This window comes from Cebidichthys violaceus, unplaced genomic scaffold, assembly GCF_023349555.1.
Source record: "Cebidichthys violaceus isolate CVI_PGR_0920_01 unplaced genomic scaffold, fCebVio1.0.p SCAF_9, whole genome shotgun sequence".
NCBI lineage: Eukaryota > Metazoa > Chordata > Actinopteri > Perciformes > Stichaeidae > Cebidichthys > Cebidichthys violaceus.
The window spans coordinates 3,463,852-3,483,853 of record NW_027176975.1 but is presented as its reverse complement, the minus strand read 5'-3'; the positions used below and the strand labels follow the sequence as shown (position 1 = coordinate 3,483,853).

Below are 20,002 nucleotides of genomic sequence, written 5' to 3'. Positions count from 1 at the left end.
ACACAAACATCTGGCTACACTTAGAAGCTTCTGCTATTGCCTTCTACATGTTCTTATATTTTCTTTTGAACATGGCCGCTAGAGGCACTGCCCTTATGCCTTTACTATTAAGTGATTTGATATGCAGTTGTCAAACCCTTTCAGCTTTTTGAAAACAACAATCTGACACCAGAGGAGCCAACTGATAAATTCTGATAACATCTTTTTTACTTTTCCGTGGTTGTACGCCTCCACCGACCAGTCGATTTACATTTCACATCCATGTCTGGCCAAAATATCCTCCCTTAATCATTTTAACCCATCAGACATTTGTGAGAAATTGTCGTAATTAGCATATGAATTCTTGAGTTATGGCCCAAAAAGTGCTTTGTGATGTCACAGTGACTTTTTTTCAACCATCAAACTCTAATCAGTTGAACCTTCAGTCCAGGTGGGCGTCCATGAGACTTTAGGTCACAGCGACCTCGACCTTCGACTTCCAAAATCTAAATCGGTTCATCCTTGATTCCGGGTGGAAATTTAATTGACAAACAAACAGCTAAATCCACTAGCCTTTTACACAAACACACACACACACACACACACACACACACACGCATGTTCACACCGGCAATGCACGTCCACAGTCGCTGTTCAAACTATTGAGACCAGTGCGACTGCTCTCCGTGTTATTTGAAGGGTTTGTGTCTATCTGAGAGTACAGAGAGAGAGAGAGAGAGAGAGAGAGAGAGAGAGAGAGAGAGAGAGAGAGAGAGAGAGTGTAGATGTGTGTTATTTGCGTGGTTGCATTGTGGCTCGCTGTGGGGGTGTGATACTTGCAGGTTGCTCGCTCTACTGCACGGAAAAGAGAGCAAGAGCAACTGATGGAAAGATGGGAGGCCTTCTCTCACTTTATCCTACACCAAACCCTCGCCCCGAGGAAGAAAAACATGCAGGATCAGAATGAAATTCTCATTGATCGAGCCTTGATCATCTAGAAGCGCACACACACACACACACACACACACACACACACACACACACACACACACACACACACAGCCTCATAACCCAGTTTAAAAAATGTCAGCGTTCACGTTGGTTTCTGTTGGTTTCTGCACGGCTACGTTGTTAAACAGCTACATTGCAGCAGACAAAGGTTTCAGCTGAGGGCAGATTGTTAATAACCCTAATTAAACACCACAGCTGTAGCGTGAGAGTGAGACAGATGGGGAGAGGGCGAGACAGTCGGAGCGAGCGAAAAAAAGGAAATTGCCAAGCTCGAGGAAACATCAGAAGAGACGGGTTTTAGGCTTACATCAGTACCGACGTTAGCGGTATTAACCGCGTGTAATTCTGCCCTCAGAAAGAGAGCTTGATCCTCCTTTCATCACTGATAATAACAACTCAATAACGGAGATGAAGACACGCTCGTCTTGCTTCACTAATGACTTGATTGAAGCCACACTTCTTCTGGCCTTTTTCTCCATTTGCATATACATCTGGGATGGATTGTCTTTACGCGTATACTGTACATTTAAAGAGACACACATCTACTGTGTGAGCAGGAGGGCTTTGGTGGGCATGGATATTTTCCGAGTGGTGATGATTTGTGGCCATTTCTGACCTAATTGTGCATGAACTTTAATATCTCTCTAATACTTGTTCAAAGTATAAATCTCTCTCTCTCTCTCTCTCTCTCTCTCTCTCTCTCTCTCTCTCTCTCTCTCTCTCTCTCTCTCTCTCTCTCTCTCTCTCTCTCTCTCTCTCTCTCTCTCTCTCACACACACACACACACACACTTTAATGGGCAGAAAGGATTCTGTTTTCTCTGTGATTACTTTCACGAAGTAGAGGCAAGTACCTTTTTTTTTTTTTTTTACCATAGCAAAGATCTGTTCTTTGATTGACGGGAGTGATGACAGTCTTGTGACCGATGCATGTTTTCTCAATGAAATGCGCGTGCAAAGGGTAATTCAAATGTTTCCTAGCAACAAGACCTCCCTTGTTGGTGCAACGATGCCGAGGCAACTTCCAGGAGCGCAGGCACCGACAGATTCGCCCAAAAAAAAACAACAACATATTCCCACTGCCTTAAAGTCAAGAAGCTCTGACCTTTTGTCATCAGCACTGCAGGATTCAGCTGTGGGTCCGTTATTACAATTCAGAGCTTAAACCAACAGAGCTTTTCTTTAAATAGACATTCAGATCACCAGATTTCTAAGGACACTAAATATGCCAGAAACTAACCGAAGCACCAGACACGAGTATAGTCGACAGCCATAAAAACACGGCATCCTGGGAATTAATATTTCATTAAACGTAAAGATGATGTAGATTTATCGCAGTGCTGAATCATTTTAAATATGCATGTGATACGTATATATGGTGTAGAGTGAAAACGTGTTCTTCAATTTTAAAGCTTGCATGAGGTTAAACCTGGAAAGAACCAGTTGCTTCCCACTGTCTGACTAAATGAATTTGACTTTGAACTAAGAGGAAATGTCCACCTTCTCCGATTGATCCACATCAGGTGGTGTTCAGAATAACTCAACTACGTTTGTGATGCAAAGACTATCAGGTTTACACGCATGTAGCAGATTTCATGACCTCAGAGAGAGAGAAATAAGAAGCCGAAAGAGTAAAAGAGAGAAATAAGTGAATGTGAAAGGACCTGATTTAATATCATTTATTTTGTAATTGGAAACGTAAATCATCTAAATCATCTGAATGTTTGGGGGCTGATCACCTGCTGCTGGGGGGGGGGGGGGCTGCTGCAGCCACTTCAGTCTGACGCTGCACGAGCCGCTTGCGCTTTTTTTTTCTCCCTTCTTTTTTTGACTGTAACATGGGCGTCAGTTTGAGCGCAATGACACAGTGTGAACTTCATTATGGTGATTTTTAAAAAAAAGTTTAACAAAAATAAGTGATAGTCAGGTCAAACCTCTGTGTGTATGAAGAACACAACGTATTAACTTGCTATTTATCTCACTGGAGAGCAACATTATGTGTCATATTACTCTACAATCAGTGGCTGCACCATAACGATGTTATATGCATACATATTTATAATGCATAGTGATTTTCGGGCAGGTTTTGGGGAAGTTTACTTTAGTTCAGATTAGATGTGGGAGCATTCATTCGCAGCAGGGTCTGTTGGCGCTTTTAAAACTCTCACCTGTTTCTCCAGCGCTTCCTTCCCGGTGGTGGACATCTTGGGCGCCGGTGAGCGCTCGCAGGTGCATCCTTCCAACAGGTAAATCCCGGCAGGTCTCGCGCTCTGCTCGTTCTCGGAGTAGAACAGTATATTCTGGTAGAGGGCGAAGAACTTCTCGTGCCACCGGCTGTTCTCCGCCGTCTTCTTGCTCAGGTAGCCGCGCTTCGTCCCCTCTTTACGCGCGACCGCCGACAGAAACAGCGCGTGCCCTTCGTTGTAGCGGACGCTCTTCTGCATTTTTTGCCGCACGGTTTGGACGAGAGAGGAGGGGAGGGAGGGGTTGGGGGGGGGGGAGAAGAAGTGGGACGAGCGGAGCTTTCACCGCGAGCCTATGTTCGCCCCGGGGGGGTTGCGTGTGAACTTTCCCCACCGAGAGACGCGCGGCTTAGCGGCGCCGCGGCGCACCAAAAAGTTGCCCCGCCGACGGGCGCGCTTCTGCAGAGGAACTCATAGTGAAGACGTCCGAGTCCCACAAGCACTAGAATACATCCATGCTGCTCGACCGAGAAAATACACGCTACTACAAACAAACAAACAAAGCGAGAGGCGTGTCGTTCACAAAGGAGAGAGAACCCTCAAGTGACAGAATCGCGGAGCGGATAAAGTGTAATCGGCTTTGACAGAGAGACTCTCTCTCTCTCTCTCTCTCTCTCTCTCTCTCTCTCTCTCTCTCTCTCTCTCTCTCTCTCTCTCTCTCTCTCTCTCTCTCTCTCTCTCTCAAAAGGCGGAGCATGAGTTGGTTGGTTGTGCGCGTGTCTCTTTGAGAGGGAGTGAGAGCTAGAGATGTAATGCAGATTTGGCAAATGTTGTGATTTGTTTCTAAATCATTAATAGCGTTGCGTCAAAGAGAACATACAAGAAAGAAAAAAAAAAGATCAATAGTCAATTCAACCTTTTCACAAAACCCCGAGGTCGACAATTTAAAGCCTCTTTGTGTTCATTTAAAGGGGAGCTCCACCTATCTGACACATTAAAGTCTGTTTACGGGTCATTCATATGTGAACAGAGTTGTATAAAACCATTTGAGCCACCAGAGGGAGCTGAAAAAAAATGACTTTAATAAAAACAACCTCATGTGATGTCACTCGAGGCATTGTCGGTTAGGGCTGAAAACTAAGAGAATAAAATAAAAAATATATAAAAACAGGAACTGTGGAGCCGCTACTAGCATAACACCAAAATCGCCAACCGAACTGTCAGCGGCCTATTTGCATTGTGGGTAATGTAGGTATCCACACAGTGACAAGGAAGAAGAAAGCGCAAAGTACATTGTTTTTGAACTCAGTCGATACTGGAGAAGTGGAGTTCTCTTTCAGGTCAAAGAACAGCAGATGTGACACGTTTGTCTTTTGTTTTCCTCATTTAATAACCAAACACACTTATGCCACATACAGCCTGGTATAGGTCAAATCTAGATCAGCTGGTATTAATTGATTGGGTTACAGTACAGATGAAACAAGTTGTTACTTCTTCCTCTTCTTCATGGCGTTGACTACTGTCAAGAGTTTGACTGCAGCCACTCCGTGAGGGACGATCTGTCCGAGACGCTCAAAAGATCCGAGAGAAGCTTCTTCTTCTTCCTGGAGATAAAGACACAGAAGCGTTGCTTGAACTAAATATTGTAGATGTTGTATATCCTCACATAGCGTGTGTGTGGGGGGCACAAATGAAAATCCCTGTTCTTAACCTCCGAACCGGCAGCTCAACTCCTCTGTGTGCGATTATTGTGTGCTCAGCGCGGCTTCCCTCCAACAAAAGGACAAACATCTCATATAGGAAGGATTACATTGACAGAGAGGTATGGCTGTGTGTGTGTGTGTGTGTGTGTGTGTGTGTGTGCTGACAGATATTTCATATGGTGAGGATTACTTAGGAAGAGGCTTAAGCAGCACTCAACTCCCAGCAGGCTGTCTGTTGCAGAGCGAGGAGACGCGGCGTACGAATTTACAGAGATGGAAGAGCGTATTTGGAGGAAGTGCAATACACGGACGGCTGACAATTCGCCGTATTCAGCTTCCTGGGACACCTGTGCCTGGCAGCGTGTGATTCATCCTAATCGAAGAAAAAAAAAAAAAACTTTTTAAAAATATAGATTTTCTCTTGCGTTCCCTATTAGTGTGCACTCGCGCATTGCTCTTAATGCTTGGAAAATTCAATTAGCCAAAGGGGGGAAAACATGATTTGGACCCAATTGGAAGAAAATATATGACAAAAGTTTGACAAAATGTACTCAATTTGGTTTTAATTAGCAATACCAGCACATTTATATTCATTAAAATTGGATTAGAACAAGTTAATGCTGAAGGAATATTGCACCGCGAACCCAGCTGAATGAAAGATATCGGCAGTGAACACCACACTTCTCTGTTTGGTGGTTGAACTGACAGTCAAGAGGTGGTTATAGCTGCAGCCCTTTAAAGCCTCTGAAAGCATCTGAAATGAAGTCGTCGTCACAACATTTTTGAAGTAAACTAAACAGGTTTTGCACAACTATTTTCACCGACGAGAAGGTCTGAAGGAATACTCCAGGATTGGTGAGACAGATTAATAAAGTAAACAAAATATTGTGTGTTTATGTAATAAGCTGCATTCAGACGGGAGTGAAAAACTCAGCCCCCAGCCCCCCCCCCATTCATTTGAATGAGGCCGGTTCGTCAAATCTCAGAAACACACCCTGAACAACACAGCCCCTTTGTGTGGTTTTAACGCGGCGCTGTTTTCGGTCTGTATGCCCACACTTGGTCCCTCCCTGCCAGGTAAAACTCCCACATCTTTCACAACTCCAGCTTGTAACGCATGCTTTATGTTAGAAGTTGTGGAGAGCCACAGAATATATAAATCGTACAAATGTTTCTCACAGGCTGAGTTGTGCTGCCCACGACTAGCAAACTGATCTTTGTGAGTAAAATTGATTACGTGCCCCTTTAAAGAAATGGTCACGGAGGGGGGGGGGGGGGGACATGGGTGTTCACCGTACCTCCTGGCGTCGACCGTGCTCTCCAGCTCTCTGGCTTTGCGTGCAGCGGTGTGCAGTATGTGGTCCGGGATGTCAGCCAATCGGGCGACGTTCAGGCCGTAGCTCCGCCCTGCGGCTCCTTCCGTTAACTGGTAGAGGAAAGTGATGAACTCTGGCCGAACCTCTCCGTCTGTCAGCGCGCACACACACACACACACACACACACACACACACACAGTATATATGTATAAACATGTATATTAAAATCTGCCAAGAGATAATGATTTACAAATTGCCAGAGTAAGATCAAACCTCAAAAAAATCATTTTCATATGCGCGCACACACACACACACACACACACACACACACACACACACACACACACACACACACCGTCAGTGTCAGCGGCGATGTCAGGCTCATTGAGAAGGAAAGCCATGTGGTAGTTGGACACATGTTCAGGATACACCCGCTCCAGCTCACACAGAGGAGGGTAATGGGTCACGAACAGGGTGAGGGCTTTCACCTAACAGGAGGAAGGAGGAGAGAGAGAAGGTCAGCCAGGTGTAAATACGATATCTGTACATTGTGTGGAAACGTCGGTGAGGAAATATCCAGCGCGGCTAAAGGAAGCAGTCGGTGCTCTATAGCAGCCTGCCGGAGAAACTCGTGGCTTCTGTTGTCTCCGACAGTCGGAGACGTCTCTCTGGTGGGTAGAAAGTAAGAAAAGTAAGTACGGGCTGTACAGTAGCATCACTGTGGTGACCCTCCACCTGCTATGTTTTGTTTTTTACTGACAATAGATCTACCACCTTCCCACCTACTCACCAGCTTTGCAGAGTGCCTGTGGAAAAAAAAAAAAAAAAATAGATCTGATCGCAGTGTGAACAAAATGCAGGCAAGAAAAAAATCCTATCAAAACTGCAGTAAAACTTTAAAAAGACACTGCTGTTGTACTCGTCGTATTCGTCTGATGAACACACCCGGATGCTTATTGGGTTGCACCAAACCGAGGAGTCAAGAGAGAGGTCCTGTTGATTGAATAATGATCACGTATGAAAATCAATGAGCCACGGTCCAATAAAACGCAGCGGTGAAACAGAAACACTCTCATAAACGAGGTGAAGTCGTTAACGCTAAATAAAAACACCTAACAATCTAACGCCATGCTAGCGGCTCTGTGAGGCTCACGCTCGCAATAACAACACTTACAATGCTGAAGTGCAACAAATGTAATGTTAGCGTGTTCAATGCTTTAGCATGTCAGCATGCTAATATCTGCTAATTAGCACAACGTATGGGAACGTCCTTAGTTTTAGTATGTTTATTGAAGGAACCTTTAACTGGTTATGAAACACTTTAATACTGGTGCATCTATATGACCTGCATAAGTAAGCACTTTGCTTGAGGTCTTTCTAAAAAAAAAAAAAAAAAAGGACTCTGGGAAACACTACCGCTTTTGTCCACAGGGACCGCCAAAATCAGTCAGTCAAAAGCTAACTGGTGATCAGATGGAGGGTTCCCAGAGTGCATTTCGGTCAATGCGTTCTGCCTCTTTTGCGCTCCACACGACACTTTAGCTCCCTTCAAACCAACGCCTGCTTGAACAGGATTGGTCCACGCCACTTGGACTACAAACGGAAATGTCTCGACACAAGTCAGTGGTTTCCAACCTGGGGTTCAGGATCCCAACAAGGGGTCACAAGATGACTCTGAGGGGGCTGCCGGATAATAACTCGGGCAGGAGATAATGAAAAACCAAAATTCTGCGGCACAAAATTACTATGCACCATGAGTACGCAGTCTGTTATGAGGGATCATAAGTATATGTGGATTTATGTTAATCATAATTTCAGTGGATAAGTGGAAACGTATCTGTTTTAAAAAACAGCTAAGTCATTCAAATATAAAAAAAGCCTTTCTAAGACCTTAAAAAGTACAACAACAATATAATTATTGTGTAAAGTAAACATTGAGATCTTGATTCAATTCTACTTTTCTTTCCTTCTCTGTGAATAATTATATTATTTCTTTTACCATTTCTTCAGTAGGCGGAGAAAAAAAAAGAAGACCAGAAAGACAAAAGGAGATAAAGTGACACATATACCAAATGGTAGGTATCATAACAAATGTTGCATTATGTAACAGCGTCTGTGTTGCCACAACTAAGCAAAAGTTGTATCTGTAAAAACAAAGAGCAAGAGCATCTACAGCTGCAGTGTGCTGAGCTTTGTGGATCTCACCCACCAGTGCAAACGCATACATACAGTATTGATTAAATATTTCAACGTTAGTATCAATAATCACTATGTGTGATGATGACAGCAGCGATAGCGAAGAGTGTGTGAGCTCTCGTGTTCTACATCGGGGCGGCTGCAGAACTCGGGTTCTCCGGGATCGCCGCGCTAACCGCTCGGTCTTAGAAAGATCACGCGTCACTAGTAATACCTCCCTCTGAAAGAGACGTGCACGGTGACCCCCACATGCCTTAAATAAAGACACGTGCACACTCGTATGGCCCCACATACAAACACACACATAAGCTACTTCAATCATTCCTGTCCACCTACACTAAAAAGATAAAAAAAAAAGCAGAGCGTGCTTCCTTGATAATGTGCTGATTAGGCGCTAATGGCAGCTCATTACCAGACCACCCTGGGTGAGGTGACAGCCGTGTTCTGCAGAGCTCGACAATCTGATATCGGCGCTGAAACAATTAATCAATTAATCGTTTAGTCAGCAACCAGAACATTCGTCAGGGGCAATTTTGATGATCGAATAATTGTTTTGAATTATGTAAAAAAAACAATCAGCCGGTGCCAGAATCTATGATCTTGCACATTCATATCTATAGAGTCGGTTTGAGTGAATAAGCATCTGACTGCTTTAGTATGAAACAGCACCGATGAGAGCTGTGGGACCATAGACTGTACACAGGAAGTGGACGTAGTGACCTTGACCTCACTTATTGGTTTGTGGACTGCGGTAGAGTCTTGAGAGGGTGGAGCTAAGAACACAACCAAAACGTTACCATTAACTTTCATGAACTGATAACACACTGTGAAAGGGTTAAAAGTGTAAACTTTCAGACCGGACAGCGCCGTGATAACAACCTGTCAATCACAAGGTAGCCTCGCCCCTAATCATCCCCTGCTTTATGGTCTGTTTGACTCTAAATGGAGCATAATGTACTAAATGAACATCATGCTGTATGGAAGAAGACTGTAAACTAGAGATTGAGACCATAAACTCATGTTTACAATGTTTACTGAGGGAATAAATCAAGAGAGAAGTAGAGTCATTTTATACTAGACTTCTATACAACCAGACTTCTTTTTGAAACAAGTAGAGTCGCCCCCTGCTGGCCATTAGGAAGATTGCACGTTCAAGACACTTCCATATTGGCTTCACTTCCGAAACACTAACTCTGCAGGCCAGAAAGACAAAACAATGAGCTGAAAGACATTAAACGTCTCCGTAAGGCTGGTGGGGACCTGAAGAGTCCTCTGCCGGTTTGCCTCTACAAGCAACACCTCGTCATTTGATCCGACGTTAATCAAAAAATTAGTGAAGTTACGTTAATTGATAGAAGAAGAAACGTTACTGAAGAAGGCCTAGTGATTGTCTGCTGAAATATGATCCGGGTTTAACGGTGTGTGTGATTTTAAATGTCCCAATCCTCCAAGATGATTATGATATAGACGAAAACATAAGATTGAGATTGAGATAGTTAGAAAAGGATAAAGGGGGAGGGGATGTGGGGGAGCATTCCTCTGCCTCTCTGATTAAGAATAGTGGTAGTAGTGGGACTTGAAAAAGCAGAAACATCTATAAATATCCACTCCTAATGTAAGCTGAATTTTTGCTGCATGTTTATAAACAGATTCTTGGAGCGCGCAGACATTAAGGAGGCCCGTCCAGATGGGACAGGCTGTGTGTTTCGGCTCACTTGATATGCAGGTTCAAATAAAAACAGCATGTCTGACAGACACGACCGCCGATCGGCCACATGCTCGCGGATAACACTTTCCCTGCATTGCGTCACCTCGTTCCACCTCCTCCTCTCCTGTAGTACGTCTCAGGTTGTCAAAGACGCCGGCGTATGTGCGCATGCAAGTGCGCTTTGCTTTCCACCCGGCGATCTGATCTCAAGGAAAAAAGGCCGGAGGGGTCAACGCCACTGTTGTTGTCTCTCCGTCTTGTTCCTTCTCTCTATCCAATAAGACACAAATCCAATCCCGACTCAAGTCAACACCCTCTGTTCTCTCTCGCCTCACAACTAACAAGGCTCTCGCTGAGATGTGTGTGTGTGTGTGTGTGTGTGTGTGTGTGTGTGTGTGTGTGTGTGTGTGTGTCTGTCTGTCTGTCTGTCTGTCTGTCTGTCTGTCTGTCTGTCTGTCTGTCTGTCTGTCTGTCTGTCTGTCTGTCTGTCGCCGACCTTTGACTCTGGCTGCAAGTCAATCTCGTTCCCTCGCTGGCCTAAGTGATCTGAGTCAGAGTCAGTGACAGGAGCGTAGGTGACAGCCTTTCCTTTAGATGATGCTGTGTCTCTCGTTTGTAGGACTGACCGTTTAAGACGCCGACATGGACCGGCGCTTAAGGGCGCTTTCGGAGAGAAAAATTATACACTGGCTTTTTTAGAAACGAATGTCGCTTGTCCAATTTATGTCCCACCCCCCTGAAAATAGATGCTGGTCGTGGTGCAGCACTTCTTGTGATATACCGTATGGAAGCTCTTCTTCTGTGGCTCCAGAGGGGAGTGTGGTAAATCTGATTAATTGACTCGAGTCAGCATCAGTTGGGGAAAAGTATCTAATATTAGTTGCATATGGTAAAATGATTACTATGATTGTGAGAATTGTCGGCCAATTAAAATATGTTAAAGGGAAGTAGACCTACTGGCATGACTCTGCATGTAAAGAAGATCGTCTTAAACGCTTGTTATATAGCTGTAAGAATAGCAAACGTGGACATATAACACGTTCTATATGCCGAGGCCACATTAATTATTAAGGATAATCAATAAAGTTTCATGGTCAGTTGATGAAGTGCAGTCATCTATTTCACAGGGCCGAGTTGGAAACCTAAGTAGCGAGAGACGCGAAAACTGCTTGAATTTACAATTTGTTTTCATTTGAATTGGTCGGTCAGTATTTGCCTTCATGGAGGTCTCCATCAGCGGAGCTTGGAGTAGAATGTTGAGTTTTATTGGATTGGCAGATTTATCCCAATTAGTGGGAACAGGATGCTCCTCTCTGTGTGTTATTCAACAAGTGGGAATAAAGGACACTGAACAGATTTAACGATTTGATTCAGAGAACTTGCACTTTTTCAGCCACACAGCGGTCGGTGTTAGTTAGTCCTGAGGAGAAAGCAGGCAAGCTGTGCCCGAGTCCACGCCAGCATTAACAGAACTATGGTTTAGACTCCTGACTAACTTCTCCTTATTCATATCACAGTCACAAATCAAGGGGCTGAAACGAATAGTCGGTTGTGATTTAAATCATTGTTCACAGAATATGGTGAACATCTTCTACTTTTAGCTTCTCAAAGTTTAAGGATTCGCTGCTTTTAGGGTTTAGGATTTGATACGAGGCATTCTTTATTATTTGACATTGTTTTAGACAAAAGGATTAATCAATAAATCTTGGAAAAATATAAACGGATTAATGGATAAAATAATCATTACGTGTGGCTCCATACAGACCCCGACGTTGAGTTCTATTAGAAGCTCTATAATCTATATATTATCGTAGGAAAAGTTTATTTACCAATATTTGCAGTCACAAAAAGAACACAGATTAAAATGAATATGACAATTGCCACATAATGTAAATGAACAAAGAGTTAATGAACCATCAACAATACTAATCTTCTAATAGATGGGGTTCAATCGAGTCTGTGACATCAAAATGTCTCGTTCAATCGAGTCTGTGACATCAAAATGTCTCGAGGCATTTGACTTCTTAGACCAAACCTATGTTTAAGTTTGAATTACCATCCACCTATCAAAGCTCATGGCCGTAGCGTGGACACGAGTTATGAGCAACACAATCATTTTGAGATCTCTCATCTCATCTTCAACCTCTTATCCGGGATCGGGTCGCGGGGTCAACAGCTCCAGCAGGTGGACCCCAAACTTCCCTTTCCCGGTGCCACATCAGCCAGCTCTGACTGGGGGGATCCCTAGGCACTCCCGGGACCAGTTCGGAGATACAGTCCCTCCACCTGGTCCCGGACCCTCCCTCGGGGGTCTCCTCCCAGCCGGTCGTGCCCGGAACTGGCCTCCACACAACATGGAGAGGGCTAAGTCAGCGGCTATCAGCTAACAGGGCTAATAGACACGCGCACACACACACACACACACACACACACACACACACACACACACACACACACACACACACACACACACACACACACACAGAGAGGGAGAGCGACTTCCTTCTCCGCTCAGGTCGATATTAGTGTAAAGCAAATAGCTGTTTTGGTGGCGTATTAAAAAGACAAAAGGAATGCCGTCGCAGTGAGATGAGAGGAAAGACCGACTAGCATCTCCTCCGTGAGCCGCATTCGAGCACGGAGCAGAAAGAGAGCAGTGCAGAGTCAGCAGAGCACACGCGGGGTCTTCACTGCAGCTTTGTGCATCAGCGTGAGCACATCAGACCGTTTACGCCCACGTGGAGCGATGCAAATGTACCCATTAGTGTGCAGCCAAAAGTGAGTTCTAGTGAGTTCTCCTGTGAGTCCAAGTGTAAAGCTGGGACTGATTCTTTTTTTTTTTTTTTAACAGAGCAGTATTACAATGATTATGCAGTCGCATGCGAGCCTGAGTCACGGTGCGAGTGGAGAGCGATGTTCGGCGATGAGCTTAGCGTGAAACTAAATACAGGACCTGCTGTTGGTGTGAATAAAAGTGAGAGTCTGAGTGAGTCTGAGAGTGAGTAATGGCTAAAAGAAGAGGACGGTGTGAGGTCACAGATAGAAGAGTCGTGTGCCGGTCGTGATTTCACCGTAAAAAACCCGGCAAACTTTTTTTTTGTGGTCCTCGCTCTTCCTGATTTTCTGTTTCTTTTTCTCTTCCTGCGTCAAGGCTGTCTCTTTTATCGAGTGGTGTTATGAAACCCATCTACATTATCAACTACCTCTCAGGTGAGTGCCGGGGGGGGGGGGGGGGGGGGGGGGCAGGGAAAGGTGCGTCACCATGACAACCGAGCCAAAGGAGGAGCGGTCCGACTCTTGACGCCAACGGTCGAGTCTGGCGAGGAGGAAGGAGAGGAGGACGAGTAGGAGGAAGAGGAGGGCAGCGCGAAAGCGGGTCGGGCCTGTGCCGAGGAGGCCTCGGCGCAGGCATAACTTCTTTTGTTTGTCTTTTCCTTTAATAGCGAGGCTTTTCTGACAAATCAATGCTGTTACACAACAGGTAGTTGGAGCACATCCCTCCTCCTGCCAGCAGCAGCAGCAGCAGCATTAGCTGCTACTTACACATTTTCATTCCACGTTCTCCAGCAGGGTTACATAACAACCAAGATTCTGTCCAAAGATTGATGCGGAACTGGCTCAACATGAAAACTGGAAGGAGCTTTTCAAAGATAAATGTTTATTCATCTATATTTGAACAGGGGGTAACTCAGGGCAATTTGGAGCCTTTTTTTGACTGAGGCCTTGGAAAACAGAAAGTAAACAAAGACCAGCTCTCACAGATTGGATGCAGCTTGTAAAGCTTTGACTATCCAGAAGGCTGCAGTGGAGTAAGTATACTTTAATGGTAAAAAGCCAGAAACCCATCAACGGTATCCGTCACTGAAGCTGGCTCACGCTTTCGCAACCGCCAGGAGGCCCCAAAATTTAGAATTTTTGTTTTGTAGCTCACAAACAGAGTTCCTCAAGTGCGAGATTACATTTTGTGCGCTTCCTTAAAGTCAGCGCGGACCATCTTGAGTTGACAAATCCTTTCGACGGCCCTGACGGCACCAATACCAGCAGCTGCAGGATTTGCAGCGCTTTTCAGGATCTAATAATTAAAAGTTAGATTTGTCTATAATCTTTAAAATTGCATTGTTCATATTTGGCTGTTAAATCACAAAAGTGTCAGTGTGTTTTTTTAGTGGCTTCCGCTGTCACTGCCGGACATGCTGCATGTCCGTTGACATGAAAAGTGTATTGATTTATTTATCACATTCATCTTTTTGGGGATTATTTTTACTGACTTGTCAAAGTGTACAGAGACCCTCTGTTTAGACTCTCTCTTTTTGACATAATATCTAACAGCAGGTATAAATCTAAATGGTTAATTAGAAAACATCTAACGAGAACGAACTACAAAATTCAGGAGAAGATGTTCGGAGTGTAAATAGCTGAGAAAATGAACAGCTGTGTGTCTTAATTGATGCCACAACCTCAAACACGCAGCCCCCATGTCAAACTGTAATAATGGTTGTTCTGTGCTCATGGCATTGATCCGTTTGTTCAACACAAAGTACTGTAAATTCTCTACAAAGGGGACAACGATTGACTCGCCAATGTCTAATGGTATCGACAACCCCGTTCACTAAACACAAACACCGCCCTCCCCTCTCAGGGTACCACTGGTCTGTTCTGTCAAAATGGAGATACGCAACATTGTGCAACACCGAATGGGGCTCACACACACACACACACACACACACACACACACTCTCTTTCGGGGGAACGTTGCTTCCAAGCACTGGCAGCTGGAGAGCCCCACATGTCTCCGGCGTTGGCTCGGCTGCTGGCTGAGATTGAACCCTTCTGCTTTCCGTACGCATCATTTTAACGACGGCTGCCAGAAAATAAGCAGGAAACATGTGATCAGACACCTACAAACAGAGACTCTCTCTCTCGCTCTCGCTCTCTCTCTCTCGCTCTCTCTCTCTGATTATTAACATTATAGATCAAGATTGTCCACACTTCTGCTCAATCTTCGAGAGCTGCTCTGCTGCCGAAGACCCTCTGGAGCCTCGTCTTTCTCTCTGCCAAACAAACCATCACGGCAGCTTACACGAGCATGAAGGCACACACACACACACACACACACACACACACACACACACCTTTAAGCCATTAGCTTGATGGTTAATTTGGACTGGTTTCAAGATCCAGCAACAAGAAGAATATGTGTGCGTTTGACAACAGGGTGTATTTCACACTAATTGTTACTCAACAGTCCCATCAGTGCCTTTCCTCTTGTTTCTCGTCTCCATTTCTTCCCTCTTTAAGTCGTTTTTTTCCCCATGTCAGCAGACACACACACACACACACACACACACACACACACACACACACACACACACACACACACACTTACATCTCTGATGAAGTACTCCAGGGTGGCATAGGCGATGGCGATCCCATCGTGGGTGCTCGTTCCCCGTCCCAGTTCATCGAGGATGACTAGCGAACGTTCGGTTGCGCGAAAAATGATCTCCGAGGCTTCGGTGAGCTCTTCCATGAACGTACTGCGGCCTTTGTAAATGTTGTCTGAAGCCCCCATCCTGATGAGGAAAAAAGTGACAGGTCAGAGGTCAGAAGTGAAAGTGAGAGAGAGAGAGAGTTATGAACAATCATTGCAGTTTTTGAAATGGTGTGTCTGATACAGTCATTGTTTGCATGCAACAAAGTTGGAAAAAAATGACTTTCTTCTATTCTAGGTATCAGATAAGTTGTGGTCATGAAGCAATAAGTATTGTTGATGATGAGGCCACTTTAAAAGGCTGTGGTGGCAGAAGATCAAAAAGTGGAACGAGACGACGATCACAGAGACACAATGACAACGCGTCAACGCGTTGCCTCACAGCTTCTTTTTTCCCGCCCCGGTTGTCCTTCAACAAGGCGCCGTGTTATCATTGAACCACCGACAGGAGCCCCCCCTCCTCCCAGCACACCAGTTACCACGGTTACGCCACACGCCACCACTGGAGAGGGGTGTGGCGGACATGCTGCTGCATTTCATTAGCCAATTTATAGTTTGTGCGAGGGCATATATGCAGAGGCTCAGGGGGAATTATGACAGTCGGATCTATACAGCAGGAAGGACGGACAGAGTCAGACGGAAAGATGGAGCGGCCTTCACACCCCACACACACACACACACACACACACACACACACACACACACACACACACACACACACACACACACACACACACACACACACACACACACACACACACACACACACACACACACACACACTCCACCAGCTGGGTGTCCCGCTGCTCTGCATCCAGGTCCTCGTTCCCGCCAAATAAACCGATCCTGGAAATAGAGTCATTCATCATCACCGGCTCACACCTCTCCAGAAAACACGATCGGCCACATTTCAAGTGGATTTCTGGAACTGGAGGTTCACTCGTTGCTCTCAGATTTGCCCAGTTGTTTTACGTATTAGTACCTAATGACATCACTCTGCTCTAAGCAATCAAAACTAAACAAAATCAAAGCCCACAAAGTGAAAAAGAGACACATGGAGGAGCTGTTTAGTCTGGTCTCTTCAATGACAACTGTTGTCCTAAAAAAAATTACCTGATGGAGAAGGTAGCTGAGCCGGACATTTTCTCAAAATCTCACTGCATTCTGTGAGAGGAGGGGGAGCTCGTGGAAGACTTTAGTAAAAACACGGCATAATCACCGCTGCGAGTCCATGGTCGATTAAAAAGGTCCTTTTCAAAAAAAAACAAAAACGCTGTTTTACATTCTGCTTCCTCTGGCTGTTTCCATAACAACCATGAAGGGATGGAAGAATGTGCTCTATAACCTTCAGGACTCAATGCTGACAATAAAACACACACGCAGCATACCTGCACACACACATCCGTCTGCCACACACACATACCAGGCTTACTATGCTGAGGTCTGTAACAGAACACACACACACACACACACACACACACACACACACACACTGAATTATGCTGTAAAATAACAAACAAATGCTGCAGCACAGAGGGGTGGGCAGGAAAATGAAACAACTCTTATACCAATCTCCAGATAATTCCCTTTATCCTCATTGATAATCAATCATCTGGATCAGTTCAGACAGGATATCCCATTAGACACCTACGCGTCATCTCATTTTTTTTTCTCGTTTTTTTTTATGTGGACATTAATTAATTAGCTCTTTAAGGTGCTTTTTCTTTGCTTTTTTTTGGAGATGAAGAGAATATTGATCTTTAACCCACACGTGCAAACACGTCTTGTACTGACCTTCACTGACTGAAGAACACTTATTCTCTAAACTGACACAAATTACTCCCTAATTAAACGTCTTTTGTCTCTTTTTGAACGATTCTTATCAAAGAAATATCCTTTTTGTATTTTTATTAGAGCGGAACAGTAGGGACCTCTGTGTTGCACGTCACTCCACAGCTCCCGGCTGTAATCTCAACACAACCCGAACAAAAGCGGATCGATTTAATCTCAGATTTTATGACTCCGGGCTCCAGAATGGCATCAGTAACCTTAGTTTACAAAAAAAATCAATTGTTTTTGTGATGAGCACAACTTTGAAAATGTTCGAGATAATAAAAAGTGAAGAAAAAACATGGAGGAACGAATGAGCCTCCATCACCTGATCCTGTTCTCCAGGCTTAGTGTTTTGCTGATGGGTTTATATTGTAAACTTATTTCTATTTGACAAATTGAACTTTGAATAGCGCTTAACAGTTCTGCGCGAACTAATATGTTTTCTTAATATCATTTTGAGGGGGTTGTTTTTTTTTTGCCTTTTGTTTTCAATTTACAGAATACGTGTTCCGTTTATTATTAATAAATCTCCAAGTTTTACGTTCCTTAGTTCTGTCTGCTCAACCCAACCGCCCCGTTCTAATAAACCACAAACGCTGACCCTTCAAAATGTGAGAACCAGCCAAAAAAAAAAATCACCTCATTACGCTAATGTGAAGTCCAAAAGCACCAACTGCTTCTCTCAAGGACACACACACACACACACACACACACACACACACACACACACACACACACACACACACACACACACACACACACACACACACACACACACACACACACACACACAGTGTTGGTGTGCTGACAGGTCTCTGGCACCCACTGGGTTAATACATAAGAACATGCTTAAACCCACGAAAAAAACAAAAAAAAAGACAATTACACACATCTGCGAGCCATTAGGTCTAATCACACAGTGCAGCAGAGGCAGCATAACGGAGACCATACGGCATGTTGGCCTGTGTTCCACGCTAATATGTAGCCGGGGCTGGAAACGACATGCAGAGCTCACTGCTACTCTCATCATAATGAGAATAATCATCAGCGTGCGGGAGGGGAGGGAGGGAGGGAGGGGGGGGGGGTGTCTTCTCCAACAAAGCCTCATTGTCTGAGGGTTTCTACGATACAGAGAGCCGCATCGTACAGAACCATGACGGAACAATAGAGCGGGCCTTGACTCCTGGTCCTGTGTGCTGAGGAACCCAGCGGGATTAGAAGCACTGAGTGTCAGTCCTAGAAATAAACCGGACCCACCCGTGTCACAGACGATGGAGCCCAAACTAAGGTGTCCTCATGTGTAGTGGGACCGATATGAAATAACCTGCAGCGATGAAGGTGCGTTCTGCTCCATCGGCGTTGTCATGGTCACTGTCCTCGTCTTCCTGTCGAAAGCTAGAAGAAGTCACTCGGATATCTTCAGCGTGTTCGTCCATCAATAAAGAGCAAGAAACACTCGAGCTCCTTTTGTCACTTTTACATTAAGGACTATAAAAAATAAGAGCTTTTATGTGATTCTTATGAACCTGTATTTATGGACGTCTCATCTTTAATGTGCTTGCCAGGAAAAATAAACACACACACACACACACACACACACATCGGTGTCATCAAGAGACTACAAGCAAACTGGGCGCCTTTTTCTGTGCAGCTGCATCAAATGATTGTATTCATCCACACACTGCTTCACGAGGCCAATTCACAAGCTAGAGGATTCACAGTGTCAGTTCATCACATTACAAAAGAAACAAAAAGCGTAGTCTCTCAGTTAACTCAGTGCAGCTTTCAACAGTTTTGATTTAGAGATCTCCTTCGGAAGAAAGTAGTCCCAAAAGTGTTGACCGCGCGCTCTGTGGGCTAACCGGCGGGTTTCCTCTCTGGACCGAGATGTGGATGTTGATGTAATTATTTAAAACGGAGAGACAAATTAAAACAACCGCGGCAGAGGAAATCCAAGTGGAAATCTTTTTCCAAATGATCTTTATTGAAAAGTATCAAACAAGATTTGAAAGTTTGAAAACCACATGTTCGCACACCTCTGAAATAATAATAATGTTGAGTCCAATAAATTGATCAAAAAATGGAAAAAAATAAGCCCACAAAAACATTTAATTGTAGCTTAAATACAAAGTCATATCCAATCTCTCTTCACTGGGTTACATCTAGTGTCTCAAATTCATACCGAGCCGCGAGGGCGGAGCCATCGCCTGCTGTCCCACCAATGAGAATCCTGATCTACTGAGATCTACTTCTTTCTTTTTTTTTAAATCTATTGGCTTTTTTTAATTTGATGCCTTAGCATATACACAGGTTTGAATAATGAAATAGATTATAAACACTTTTTAAATTGGATTTTTTGATGAGACTGCTTTATATGATTTGTATAATTTTTTGTACTTATTTTGATATCACTGTGATAGTCATTCTCTGTACATGTTAGTTATTTCACAATGTCTATCTCTGCTGCGTTGTCCATGTAGAGTACCAGGAGTAAACAATCTGTTTTCACTATTTCCGCCACAGTTTGTACGGTTAGCGCTGTTAGCACCGTTAGGTATGAGCCGCCGGCTCAGGCTCCGCCTT

General features: G+C 44.4%; 2 protein-coding genes across 5 annotated transcripts in view; both read right to left on the bottom strand.

The window, feature by feature from the left end:
* Positions 1 to 3,792, bottom strand: part of LOC137866945 (ras-specific guanine nucleotide-releasing factor 2) — a 39,048-nt gene extending 35,256 nt beyond the window's left edge. For 2 of the 4 annotated variants that reach the window (XM_068703253.1, XM_068703252.1), the window contains exon 1: positions 3,158 to 3,792. In XM_068703253.1, the coding sequence (XP_068559354.1) occupies positions 3,158 to 3,433 (276 nt within the window). In that variant the 5' untranslated portion in view covers positions 3,434 to 3,792. The remainder of the gene's footprint in view (positions 1 to 3,157) is intronic. The other 2 variants (XM_068703250.1, XM_068703251.1) reach the window with 1 other exon arrangement.
* Positions 3,793 to 4,522: 730 nt separating this feature from the next.
* Positions 4,523 to 20,002, bottom strand: part of msh3 (mutS homolog 3 (E. coli)) — a 31,738-nt gene continuing 16,258 nt past the window's right edge. Inside the window, exons 21-24 of the mRNA XM_068703187.1 lie at positions 15,482 to 15,668; positions 6,547 to 6,679; positions 6,174 to 6,342; positions 4,523 to 4,776 (exon numbers count right to left, since the gene is read on the bottom strand). Of these exons, the coding sequence (XP_068559288.1) occupies positions 4,695 to 4,776; positions 6,174 to 6,342; positions 6,547 to 6,679; positions 15,482 to 15,668 (571 nt within the window). The 3' untranslated portion in view covers positions 4,523 to 4,694. The remainder of the gene's footprint in view (positions 4,777 to 6,173; positions 6,343 to 6,546; positions 6,680 to 15,481; positions 15,669 to 20,002) is intronic.